At 25.9% G+C, this 12,904-nt stretch overlaps 1 protein-coding gene across 1 annotated transcript; it reads left to right on the forward strand.

The window, feature by feature from the left end:
- Positions 1-1,107: 1,107 nt before the first annotated feature.
- LOC127287209 (uncharacterized) lies at positions 1,108-12,077 on the forward strand. The gene is made up of 13 exons (XM_051314028.1): positions 1,108-1,217; positions 3,508-3,705; positions 3,774-3,973; positions 4,048-4,322; positions 5,931-6,192; positions 6,264-7,000; positions 7,254-7,526; positions 8,288-8,560; positions 9,366-9,668; positions 10,752-10,969; positions 11,095-11,211; positions 11,305-11,423; positions 11,626-12,077. Exons 2-13 carry the CDS (start codon positions 3,524-3,526, stop codon positions 11,799-11,801), a joined length of 3,135 nt encoding a protein of 1,044 aa, XP_051169985.1. The 5' UTR covers positions 1,108-1,217; positions 3,508-3,523; the 3' UTR covers positions 11,802-12,077.
- Positions 12,078-12,904: the final 827 nt, after the last annotated feature.

Here is a 12,904-nt window from a genome sequence, read left to right on the forward strand (position 1 = left end):
GATTTAAAAATTTTATATAACTATTATGTATCCATTTTTTTAATTTTTAATGCAAACCAAACTTTTAATATTTAACAATTTGTTGTAAATGTTTAATTGCTTAATAACAAGATACATATATTATAATATATATATTTTGTTACATCTACAATAATGGAAAATTAATAATGTTTCGAATATGTAAATATATAATTTATTCATCATAACAATATAATTTAAATTACAAAATAAGACCAAAGCATATATTTTCATTAATATTAATAATAATAATAAAAATAAAAATAATCATAACAAAATAATAGTAATAAAAATAATATTGATAAACATTTTAGATTAAAATTTTGTATAACTAAAAAAATTATAATATGGATTAGATTTTCAATGTAAAATGTGTATTAGAACAACGTTTATATAAAGTTTGTTTTATCAATAATTTGGTGCTAATAATGAGATTGCGAGTGTTATATCATTGTATAAAAGTGAACGTTTAAAGACTGCGGTTATTTTATTTGGAGATAAAATTAAAAATGAATGAATATTGTAAATATTATAAATATATTTTTTAAATAAAATTATAAATAAGATAACACATATATATTCTGTAAATATGTTTTTTTTTTACAATATCGCATCTATTAACGATTAGTTATTGTCTTATAAACGTTAATTACAACTTTAATATTTAACATTTTTTATAAATTTGAACCTATTGAATAAATAATGAAATAAATTTTTTTTTTCATTTACTATTATCCAAAATATGTATATATATTATACTGACTTTTTTTTAGAAATGATATAAATATAATTGTCTTCTTCTTCTTCTTCTTCTTCTTAAATGACTTTAGGCCTAAAATATAATTGTAATATATTAATAATAAACATATGTTTATAATTACCGCCCCTTTTTTTGGCGGTTATTTCTCAACCATAAAAACGTTGATTATAGATATGTGAACGTTTTGGACAATTTCATTTATAGACCGCAGCGCCGTACATTGGTGGTTATAATTGAAAACAGCCGTTGACATTAAACGCGAGACATTATTGTAATACCCCCACCACTATAGTGATTAAACTTGCATATAGTTTCCGATCCCTGATTAAATTTATCAGCTTCCTCTCTGCGCAGTGTCGCACATTCACATCATTTTTCACAATGGCGGTATAAGCTACTCATCTAATTGAAGAATTTTTCTGCACCATCCTCTGCGAAAGTAAGTTTTTTTTTTTTTGCGAACATTTCGATATTATTAACATTTTTTTCGAGATAAAAAGGTTTCCCAAAATTGTTAAACACAAAATATTTCGTTCAATTTAGTCTTATTTTAATATACGCAATACTGATTTTAATAACTCCTGTTCTGTCTCATTTTTTTTTCCAACCTGACAGACTCCTGTTTTTCTAATTCACCATTTTATTGTTACAATGTATTTAAGAAATTTACAATTAAATTTATTATATTTGTTGCTAATTTTTTAAATTTATAATCTTATTATACACGTTGCTGGAATTTTTTTTTTACCACAATGAACATTAAAAACGTGCTATTAAACATATGAGAATATACCTATATATGAATATATAAAGAAAAAAAACTTAATTTAATTATATTTTAATGTTTTTGAGTGATAAGCGATTATATATTTTGGTATTAGTTTAGAATTTCTTGAATTGGCTTTAGATTCTTTTATTTTCCTCCAAGTGGCTGTTCAATATTCTCCACGCTTTAATGAATTGTCTATCTAATCTTTTTTTTTTATACGAGAAATCAAATTAATACAATATTTAGGCTTTTTATATGAAAAATGAAATATCAAATTTGATAAACAGAGTAAAATATAAGCTATTTTTCTTATTTATTGAACATTTTATAATTTTGTCTCTTATATACAAATATTTGCTTTAAATAAAAGAAATTATAAATTTTAATGGGCGTTTCTTTTGCTTAAAGAATTTTTTTAGACTTTCGCTTTTTAATTAAAATGAAAGTAAAATGCAAAAATTATTTATATAAATTTTTGAACTTTTTTTATTTTATTTATATTTTTCATATTTCAAAATATTGTACTATAATAAATGTTAAGTAAAAACAATAAGTTTACATTTCTGATAAATTCATTTTTAAAAAAAAACAAATATTTTTCAATTTGAAAGTATAAATGAAAAAGTCAAAAAAAGAGAAAATATTCATTAATAATGAAATTTTTTAATTATTATTACATAATAATAAATTCAATAAATGTATTATAAAAATTTCAAAAGACTCTAGATGGAAATATCAGTTGAAAAATAATTGTTTAATGAATGTATGATAGAAAAATGTAAAATACAAATGGTCACGTGGTTACCTTGGTACAGAAACGTGCTATTTGTACTTTTAAAGTTGCTGATTAATTGGCATTTAAAGGCGAAATATGTCAATCGCAAAGATCTGCTTTATTCACGTAAATTGAAATATCCAATTTCAATAAAGTATTCAATAATAATTTATTTTATTTAATAAAATAGTTTATTTAATATTTATGAAATTAAATATTGAAACATAAAAAGATTAAATTTTGTGAAATTTTAAAATGTTTATTCTCTCATTTAAATATTAATTTTAATATAGATGTTTAATAATAGAAAATCTTTGATTGTTTGAAGATAATAATTTCAAATATTGAATAATTGATATTTTTTCAATTATTGATTTCAATATTTGAAGATACATATATAAATTATTATTCGATTAAATGAAAATTATTTCAATTGATTGAAATAATTGTTTTCATAAATTTTATTTAAACTGTAAAAAAAATTTCAATTATCAGTTTTAAGGAATTTAAACGAGAAATTTTGTCTGAGAATAATAGAATTAATGTATTTAATAGAAAATAGAAAAACTCTATATTGTTGATTATATTTTCTTTTCCCAATGATGAAATGTGGCATTATAAATTAGTAAATTTCATTTTTCAGAGATTAAGTAAAATTTATTATCAAAATAATAAATAATTATTAGAAATTACTATTAAAAAAAAAAATAGGCTGTTAAAAAAGTAAATGTTAATAATAAAAAAATATATTTGTTAAAAAAAAAAAATGTTACCCGATGATGAAATGTGGCAGTGTCAATCTAGCAGAAGGGGTGTTTTTGTTTACTAGACATTTGTCATGTAAACCACCTCGGGAAGGTCTGAGATGAGGTCCTCGAACGTTCTAGCAGGACGACACTTTAAAAGTGTGCACGAGAACCAGAAATAGCTTGACTTTGGTCCATTTGCCGTGGATGTTTGTCAAATGATAAACGGAGGTGACTAAATTGTTAAGATGGAAACTCGTGTGACCCGCTCTTTTAGTTCAATCTGCAAGCTTGACTTTTCAACAAAAAGTCCAGAACTCAATTCAGACTAATATGACACTGCCCTAATACTGAGGGAATAATTTTCGCTAATTGCAATATTGTTTTTTTTTTTTTTTGTTTTTGAGATGAAATTTAAGAAACGAATTTTTTTTTGTAGATAAATAGCAGACTGAATGGACAATAAGGTGGTATCGGAAGTCGAAGACAATTCGATGATTGAGTCGTCGGATATTCCCGAATTATTTGGGGCGTCACCACGTCTCAGTCCGTTGACTTCTTCCCTAGATCAAAATTTAACTCTACAAGAAGATAATCTTCTTTCTGTGGACAACATTATGGGAATTGAAAATACATGGTAGTTTTTAAATTTCTTTGAATCTATTATTATTTTCTATCTAAATTAAAAAATTTTTTTTTTTTTAGGGCAGAAAGTAATACTCCAGCTTCAGACTTTCCAATTCCACTTCCAGCACCCGATGATTTAGAAGGATATGCAGATCCAGATTCGGATCCAATTGATACAAACGGTGGTATTGAATATGGTCCATTTCTTCCCTCCAATCCTCGTGCACTTAATAATCTCTTCACAGACACGGGGGAAACGCAAGAAAGTTCAGAGAGTGGTAAATATATTTCCCTTTTTTTTTTAATTTAATTTTATAAACAAGAAAAACTGATTTTTTTTATTTATTGACAGAGACAACCCTTGCTGGTGTTTGTGGCCTTCGTAATCTTGGTAACACTTGCTTTATGGCCGCTGGTTTGCAATGTCTCACTGCCACACCACCTGTGTTACGACATTTTATAGATTTACAACAGCAAGGGGAAAAACTACCACCATCTGGTTCTTTAATGGCGCATTTTAGTTCTCTTCTTAGTCAAATGTGGTCCGGTAGACATAGTGTCATAAGACCTACGGAATTTAAACAATCCCTAGGCGCTTATCATTCACAATTCAAGGACTATAGACAAGTAGGTGTTTTTCATTATTGGGTCAGTCCACTGACTTTCGTCTAATAGTGGTTGCGACCAAATTTTAAAAAAAAATCTAGTTTTAATATAAGTGAAACTCGATGATTCCCTGAGTTCATTAACCATAATATTATGGTAAAAATTTTATTCCCTTTAAAAATATTAAATATCAAAAGTAGAAGGTTCACAATGTGATTTTGTAACCTTAAATTTTTCAATTTTTTTAAAAACGCTATTATTAAAAAACTATTAAAAATTAGATGTTGGAACTCACCAAAAACATAAATCACTTTATTCTGCACAGAGGAACGAAAGAATTATTGCAAAAATTTATTATTTTTGGATGATATAGGGTAAGTGTACTAATTACGGCGAGTGCACCAATTACGGCGCGTTCATAAAAAATAACTATTATTACTATTATATTTAATATAACTGTTGCCAAATGATTAAAAAAAATTATTTCAATCTTTTTTTGATACAAATACTTATAAAGATGCACATTTAAACAATTATTAATTTAATTATTTGAGATCAAATTTTTTTCCGCGCCGCAATTGAAACATTTTTAAGATTTCCATTGGCTTCAATTTCGGCGGGCAAAGTATCTTCAAAATACACGTAATTTTGGTCACCGAAATTGATACACCGAAACTGATACAAACTCGCCGCAATAGAAAATTACGGTATTAGTTTTAATTTCTCATATTTGTTTAAATAATCGATTTTTATAGAGTTAAAATTTTTTTTTAATATCTTAATAACATAAGCTTTAAGTTTAATAAGTCTTAAATTGAGTTTATACAATAGAAATGACGAATTTTCTATTTCAAAGGTGTTTTGACTCGAATCTCGCCGCAATTAGTGCATTTACCCTACGATTTTAAAAAAAATGTTATTTATATATTCTCAAGATTTTTATTTGCTTAAAACTTTTTTGTCGGTGCTCCGAAAAAATTGAGGTTTTGCACAAAGATTTTTTATAATATTCTTTACCTTCTATTAAAATCTTACGAAGGTGTTTTGCTTCGTTTTAGAGATATTAATTTTCAAAATTTTTTATTTAAAAAGGTTAATTAAAAAACTTGAAGTTAACTAACCAAATTCAAACTGCTCCATTTTTTATAAAAATATATTAAAATGTAGCGATTTGAAATTGGTTAGTTAACTTCAAGTTTTTTAATTAACCTTTTTAAATAAAAAATTTTGAAAATTAATATCTCCAAAACGAAGCAAAACACCTTCGTAAGATTTTAATAGAAGGTAAAGAATATTATAAAAAATCTTTGTGCAAAACCTCAATTTTTTCGGAGCACCGACAAAAAAGTTTTAAGCAAATAAAAATCTTGTGAATATTTAAATAAAATTTTTTTTAAAATCGTATATCATCCAAAAATAATAAATTTTTGCAATAATAATAATTTGGTGAGTTCCAACATCTAATTTTTAATAGTTTTTTAATAATAGCGTTTTTAAAAAAATTGAAAAACATATATTAAAACTAGATTTTTTTAAAATTTGGTCGCAACCACTATTAGACGAAAGTTAGTGGACTAACCCTATTGAAAAAGAGATTATAAATTAAAAAATTAATTTTTTTTTTTCAAGCATGATTGTCAAGAATTTCTTGCATTGCTCTTGGATTCATTACACGAGCAAATGAATGTTGCAAAACCTGCCAAAAATTGTCAATCATCAATGACAATTAATACTGCCAATTCAATTATTACTACTACACAAAATGGTAAAAAAGATTCTCGTTTTACTGCCACTAATAATTCTGATGAAGAATTTATGGACTGTTATGATAATTCACCATCTCCAGAATGTCCAAATAGTCCAAATGTCACAATGGCTGGATCTCCAAGAGGTAGAAAATTAAAATTTTTCAAAAAAATTTTTTTTTCTAGTTGTTGCATTTTATTTTTTTTTTTATTTTAGATTTAAGCTCACCTGTAATTGATTTAGACAGTACGGCAAATACACCACATGGTTCACCTTTAAATGAAGATGAATTAGAACTTCTTTCTGAATTGACAGACACAAAACCAAGTTTCATTCACAATAAAACACAAACTGATGATAATGAATTAGTATTGATTAATTTTAATTCACATTATTCAAAATTAGATAAATTAAATGATTTACATGGAATGAATAATTATCCTGGTCTTTGTGATATTTTAAAAGAAGCAAAAACAAGTAATGCTAATTTTCTTGTAACACAACACGAATGCAATAATGAAATTCATTATGATTCACAAAAATTTCCAAAAGAAAATATAAGAAGAACAACATTGGACAATTCAAATTTAACTGAAAATCATGATTTTGATAATAAAAGCGTTAGTGTTAAACGAATAAATGAAATGAATGTGCAAAAAAAAAATTGTAACAGTATTGAATGTATGGGTATATCAAGTGGATCAGAAACAGAATGTGATAGTGGATTGGAAAAATGTAATGTAAAAAGAATGAGACTTGAGGATCAGGAGAAAAATCATCGTCACGATGGATTAGGGCCTAGTGGAATGCAATCATCGAAAAATTTACAATATTATGAAAATGGTGCCGTTGCATCGCAAGATGAAATTGAAGCTGATAAACATTGGGCGAAACATTTAAAGACAAATAGAAGTATTATTGTCGACACATTTCAAGGACAATTTAAAAGTACTGTGAGTATTATTATTTTTTTTTTTTTGGAATAATTCTTTCTCGGAGATTAACGTTGGGGTATTGCTGTAATCTTTAAGTAAAATACCGTAAATAATCTCCAATATTAATAAGCAACGGAAATTCCTTCTTGTTTTTTTTCGAATTACAAGGCTCAGTCTGTAGCAACAATTTTTTTTCTTAATAATAATATTTTTAAAAAAATTGATATCTATAATCAAATAAATTTTTTCTAATTAAAAAAATAAATTATAGGTTGTTTGCGCAGTTTGTAAACATGTGTCAGTGACGTATGAGCCCTTTATGTATTTGTCGGTGCCATTACCTCACGCTATGGAAAGACAATTAAGTGTTACTTATGTTCCTGCAAATAATGAAGCTCCTGTTCGATGTGTTGTTTCTTTAAATAAACAATCAAGAATAGGTAAATTAAAGGAAGAATTACTTAAACTTCTTGGCAAGGAACATGTGTCGATGTCTAATATTGCACTCGCTGAAGTTCTTGAAAATCATATTGCCAGGATATTGGTTAGTATATTCATCAAATTTCATTATTATTTTTGTTTATAATTTTTAAACAAATTATTATTTAACAAAAAAAAAACAGAATTGTAGAGAATCTTTCAAAAAATGAGCCATTGTTGATAAAAATTAGAATTGTTCACTAACTTTTTTAAGAAAAAATACAAAATAGATATTAATTATTATTTACATAACAATAAATTTTAATTTAAAATAAGTTTTTTTTTGAAAATTGTACAATTTGGATGAAATTAATTTTAAAATTAGTTGTTTTAAAAACTACTTTTTTGTTTAAAGTTATGTTAATGGGTTGAAACTTATTAATTAATTTATTTAAATATTTTTAAAAAATATTTACAGGGAATTTTTATTAAAAAAAAAAATTTTTTTTCATTGGGAGAATGAAGAAGGCGACTTTTTTTCAGAATAAACTGTCGTCGATACTGTTCTCCAAGAATAAATTATAGAGCGAAAGAACATTTTCGTAATTTAAAGATTTATTACGAAGCTACATTTCACTGTACATTTAAATTTTATTTTATTGCTAAATTCTATAAGTGATTATAGGTTATTTTAAAATTTTTCCATACATTCCTTTTTAAGTCATCAATTTGGAATGTTTATTTCCTTTCGAATTTCGAAATTTAAACTATTAAAAATAGTTTTTAACAATTGATTTTTAAAAACTAATTCATAAAAGCAATTTTAATTTTTAATCTACAAAAAAATACTTATCTACAAAAAGTTTTTTTTTTTTTAAATTTAAGGAAGACAATACAATGCTGAAATACGTGAACGCTATGAATCGATCAATATACGCTTTTGAGTTGACTGATCCACCAGATGGACATTCAACTTCAACAACAACAGTTCCTGATGGAGGTGGTGATAGAATTGTTGATTCTGAATCCTTGCAAAATGGCACAACAAGTAGCGATGAAATTGGAACGTGTTTAATATGCCTCGAAGAATGCGATGGAGAATTAAAAAAACACAGTGAAAATAATTGTAATTTCATCATGTGCGATCCCTGCGTTGAGGTAAATAGTATTTGCAAAATATTTATATAAACAAAAATAAAATACTTCTTTTTCTACCACTAGAATTACGAATATTTTCTCAATATCATAATTTTATTTACTATTGAAAAAAAAAATTTCATCACAAAATAATTTTATAATAGACAAGTTAATTTTAATTATAAATTAGTAAATTTCATTTTTCAGAGATTAAGTAAAATTTATTATCAAAATAATAAATAATTATTAGAAATTACTATTAAAAAAAATAGGCTGTTAAAAAAGTAAATGTTAATAATAAAAAAATATATTTGTTAAAAAAAAAAATGTTACCCGATGATGAAATGTGGCAGTGTCAATCTAGCAGAAGGGGTGTTTTTGTTTACTAGACATTTGTCATGTAACCACCTCGGGAAGGTCTGAGATGAGGTCCTCGAACGTTCTAGCAGGACGACACTTTAAAAGTGTGCACGAGAACCAGAAATAGCTTGACTTTGGTCCATTTGCCGTGGATGTTTGTCAAATGATAAACGGAGGTGACTAAATTGTTAAGATGGAAACTCGTGTGACCCGCTCTTTTAGTTCAATCTGCAAGCTTAACTTTTTTTTTAAAAAACAAAAAGTTAAGAACTCAATTCAGACTAATATGACACTGCCCTGATGCTGAGGGTTTAGTGTAAAAAAAAAGATATGAATTAAATATTTCACTATTTATTTTTTTTGAATAATTCATTCTGAATTTTTGGCAATAAATCAACAATTAGATATAATTGTGAAATAAGTTAGAAGGGGGAAAAAAAAAATTGAGTAAATTTATTTCCAATAGAACTACTTCAAGAGTCAAGCAACGAACAATTGTCCAGTTTGTTCAACGAGTGTAACGGCCGCATCATTTACAAAAATCGATCAGACCGGTAGACCAAGGCCTGCAATTCGAATATTAAACGTTCCACTTGTATTGCGATACGATACAAATGAAGCAACCAACAATCGAAGGGATATGAAGCTTTTTAGTTATCCACATTTAATTCGACTACCATCAAGAGTAAATGCTGCCGATTTATATGAGGTTGTCAGACGAGTTGTACCGCAAGAAGGAAAATACACTGTACATTTTGTAGATGGACAGGTAATTGACAAAATTTTATAATTTAATTTACATTTTTTTTTTCGTAGGAATTTATTTAGAAAAAAATTGATTTAATTTTAAAAGTGTACACGGTACCCTGGAACCAATCTCAACCCTCAACATTCTCCCTTTCAAAAATTCCTTTTGCAACTTGTTCGGGGTACCTCACTGAATATTTTTCAACAAGAAAAATCAAAATCCATCGGGCGCGTTTTTTTAATTTCAATTTTTGTGATTTTAGCGCTAAATTAAAAAAAATTGGTTTTTATAATTATTTAAAGTAAAATTCAACTTCACATGGTCAAATTTTGTTCAAGAAATTATACAAAATCATAATTCCGGTAAAAAAATTTCTGTAGAATCGAAATCTGACATTGGCTTTCGAATTTAAAGCAGAGGAATCCCAAAAACCGGAAAACTGTAAATATTCTAAAAACAATCTCACTGTCGTTTTTTTCAAGTTTTCTGTGTCGAAATTTTTTTTCTGTATTAAACACATACCCTAGATTTTGTTAACTTTTAAATTCAAAATTTTAATCACTGAAAAAAAATGTTCATTCTATAATATTTTGTTTTGTAAATTTGAAAAAAAAACTGTTACTTATTGGGAAATTTCGATAAATTTTGAAATTGCTCTTATTTTTATAAAATTTGACAGACAATTTGGAAAAAACGACGCTACGGTGAGATTGTTTTTAGAATATTTACAGTTCTCCGGTTTTTTGGTATTCCTCTGCTTTAAATTCGAAAGCCAATGTCAGATTTCGATTCTACACAAATTTTTTTACCGGGATTATGATTTTGTATAATTTCTTGAACAAAATTTGACCATGCGAAGTTGAATTTTACTTTAAATAATTATAAAAACCAGTTTTTTTTAATTTGGCGCAAAAATTACAAAAATTGAAATTAAAAAAAAGCGCCCGACGGATTTTGATTTTTTTTGTTTGAAAATATTCAGTGAGGTACCCCGAACAAGTTGCAAAAGGAATTTTTGAAAGGGAGAATGTTGAGGGTTGAGATTGGTTGCAGGGTACCGTGTGTACTTTAAAAGAATGCTTTAAAAAAATTATTTTGTTAAAGGGTCATCATTGCTCAAGGTGTATTTATACAAAACATTGCACTGGTTGCGGAGTACCTGAATCGAGTACAGTTAGTTTACAAAATGGCGACACATTAGCAGTAAGATATACAGAAAACATTCCAAAATTCGCATCGCCGATCGATCATATCAGTGTCACAAAACAACGACCTCCTCATCCTCTTTCTCTTTATGATTGTTTGCAAGCATTTAGCCAAAGGTAAATTTTTATTTTCAATAATTTCTTAAAATTATATTATAATAATAATAATTATTATTATTATTATGTTAATTTCAGAATCTCGATAGTTTAAATTTTGTTTAAATTAAAATTTGTTTGTTTAGTGAAACTTTGGACGAACATAATCCATGGTTTTGTCCAAAATGTGAAGTCAATCAGTGTGCTACAAAAACTCTCACCGTCCATCGTTATCCTAAGTTTCTTATTGTATATTTAAAAAGGTAAAAAATTTTTGTTTTAATTTTAGATAAAAAAAAAAAATATTTCTTTTTATTTGAAGAAAAACATATATTTTTCTATTTTTTTTTTTGCAGATTCGTATTTCACGAATGTATTAGTATGAAATTAGACGACAAGGTGACGTTCCCTCTTGTTGGACTTAGTGTAGGAAAACATCTTTATGATCTATATGCCTGTGTTTGTCATTTTGGAGGTTTGTTATAATTTTAAATTTATTTTCAACTAAGTTTAAATATCATCAAAAATTCTAGTTAAAAAGACAATTAATTGATAAATTATTTGATGGAAGATATTTTTGTGTTTGAAAACAGTTCAAAATAACTCAAATTCTTTTCAATAATTGAACATTATTGATTTTATTGGAATTTTTATTATTTATTTTGAAAATTCTCCAGGAGTATCGGCCGGTCACTATACGGCATATTCAAGAAATCCTCGTACAGATGTATGGCATTACTATAATGACGAAGAGACAAGCAAGAAAAAACCTCACGATGAAGATTTTAGTAATGCTTACATCTTGTTTTATAATCGGCAGCTGGGGACCAATTTGAAGCCGTGTAACATATAAAAGAGAAAATTAGTTCCAATGAAGAAACAAAAAATCGAAACGAAATATTAATCTGGCTGTAAAGAGAGTAAAAGCGCATCATGACGATGTCTGCGAATATTCAAACAATAATGAAAATATTTCAGAATTGCTTTTGGAGGGCAGAAGGTGATTTTCTTTTTTTTTTTTTTTTTTTTTTTTTTTTAAAGAGTCTCAGTTTCAAATATTTTGGCTGTGCGTTGATGTGTATAGAGACCCGATCAGCGTTGTAGAATACATTTTTATTCTTTTATTTTATTTTTTTTTACCTTTTTTTTTAATTTTGCCTTTTTATATTAATTTTATTTATTTTTTTTTTTTTTAATTCCAAACGGAATTATCAGCAGACTTAACGAATTGTTGAAAAATGATTGCAAGTCGAAAAAAAATGCTAAGCATTGTTGTTAAAAGAAAAAAAAAAAAAAAAAAAAATTCAAAGGTAAAATAATATAAAATTTGTTCTATCTTGTTGTTTGCTCGAAAAATATTTAATTATCTAGTGTGACACATTTGTGGATCATTTCAGAAAAAGAATTTTTAATGAAGAAAAATTAAATTAAAAGTCATATATTAAAAAAACAGTATTATCTCGGGTGTGTACAATTTTTTTTTTAGGTGTAGTTACTAAATTTTGCCAGTGATAATTTTTTTAGAGTGCAAAAAAAAGTCCGAGAAAAAGGTTTATATTAGAAAATTATTAATTTATGTTATATTTAATTTTCTCTTTAGTTATTTATTTATTTTTTTTTTTTTTATAGAGTCTCGAAATTTATTAAGATATATTTTCCACTGATGCATGAACAAGTTTTATTAGAATCGTTATTTTTTTTTTTTTATAATTTATTATTTAAATAAATTATTTTGACTAATTGCTATGAGTAAAAAGTCATTTTTAATGAAGAAAAATTACATGGTGTGTAGTTTTTTTCGTGGTTAAAAATTGAAATAAAATTTTTGTTTTTAAACATTTTACAACATCTTTTTGTTCCAATTTAAGAAAATTAAATTTTATCTGAAAATATAATTCTATAAGAATTTTAAAAATAATTAAAGAAAGCTTGATAACGTTTGGAATATTTTATAAA

This window comes from Leptopilina boulardi, unplaced genomic scaffold (assembly GCF_019393585.1).
Source record: "Leptopilina boulardi isolate dan_hultmark-lab unplaced genomic scaffold, ZJU_Lbou_2.1 LbouV2_368, whole genome shotgun sequence".
NCBI classification, from domain to species: Eukaryota; Metazoa; Arthropoda; class Insecta; order Hymenoptera; family Figitidae; genus Leptopilina; species Leptopilina boulardi.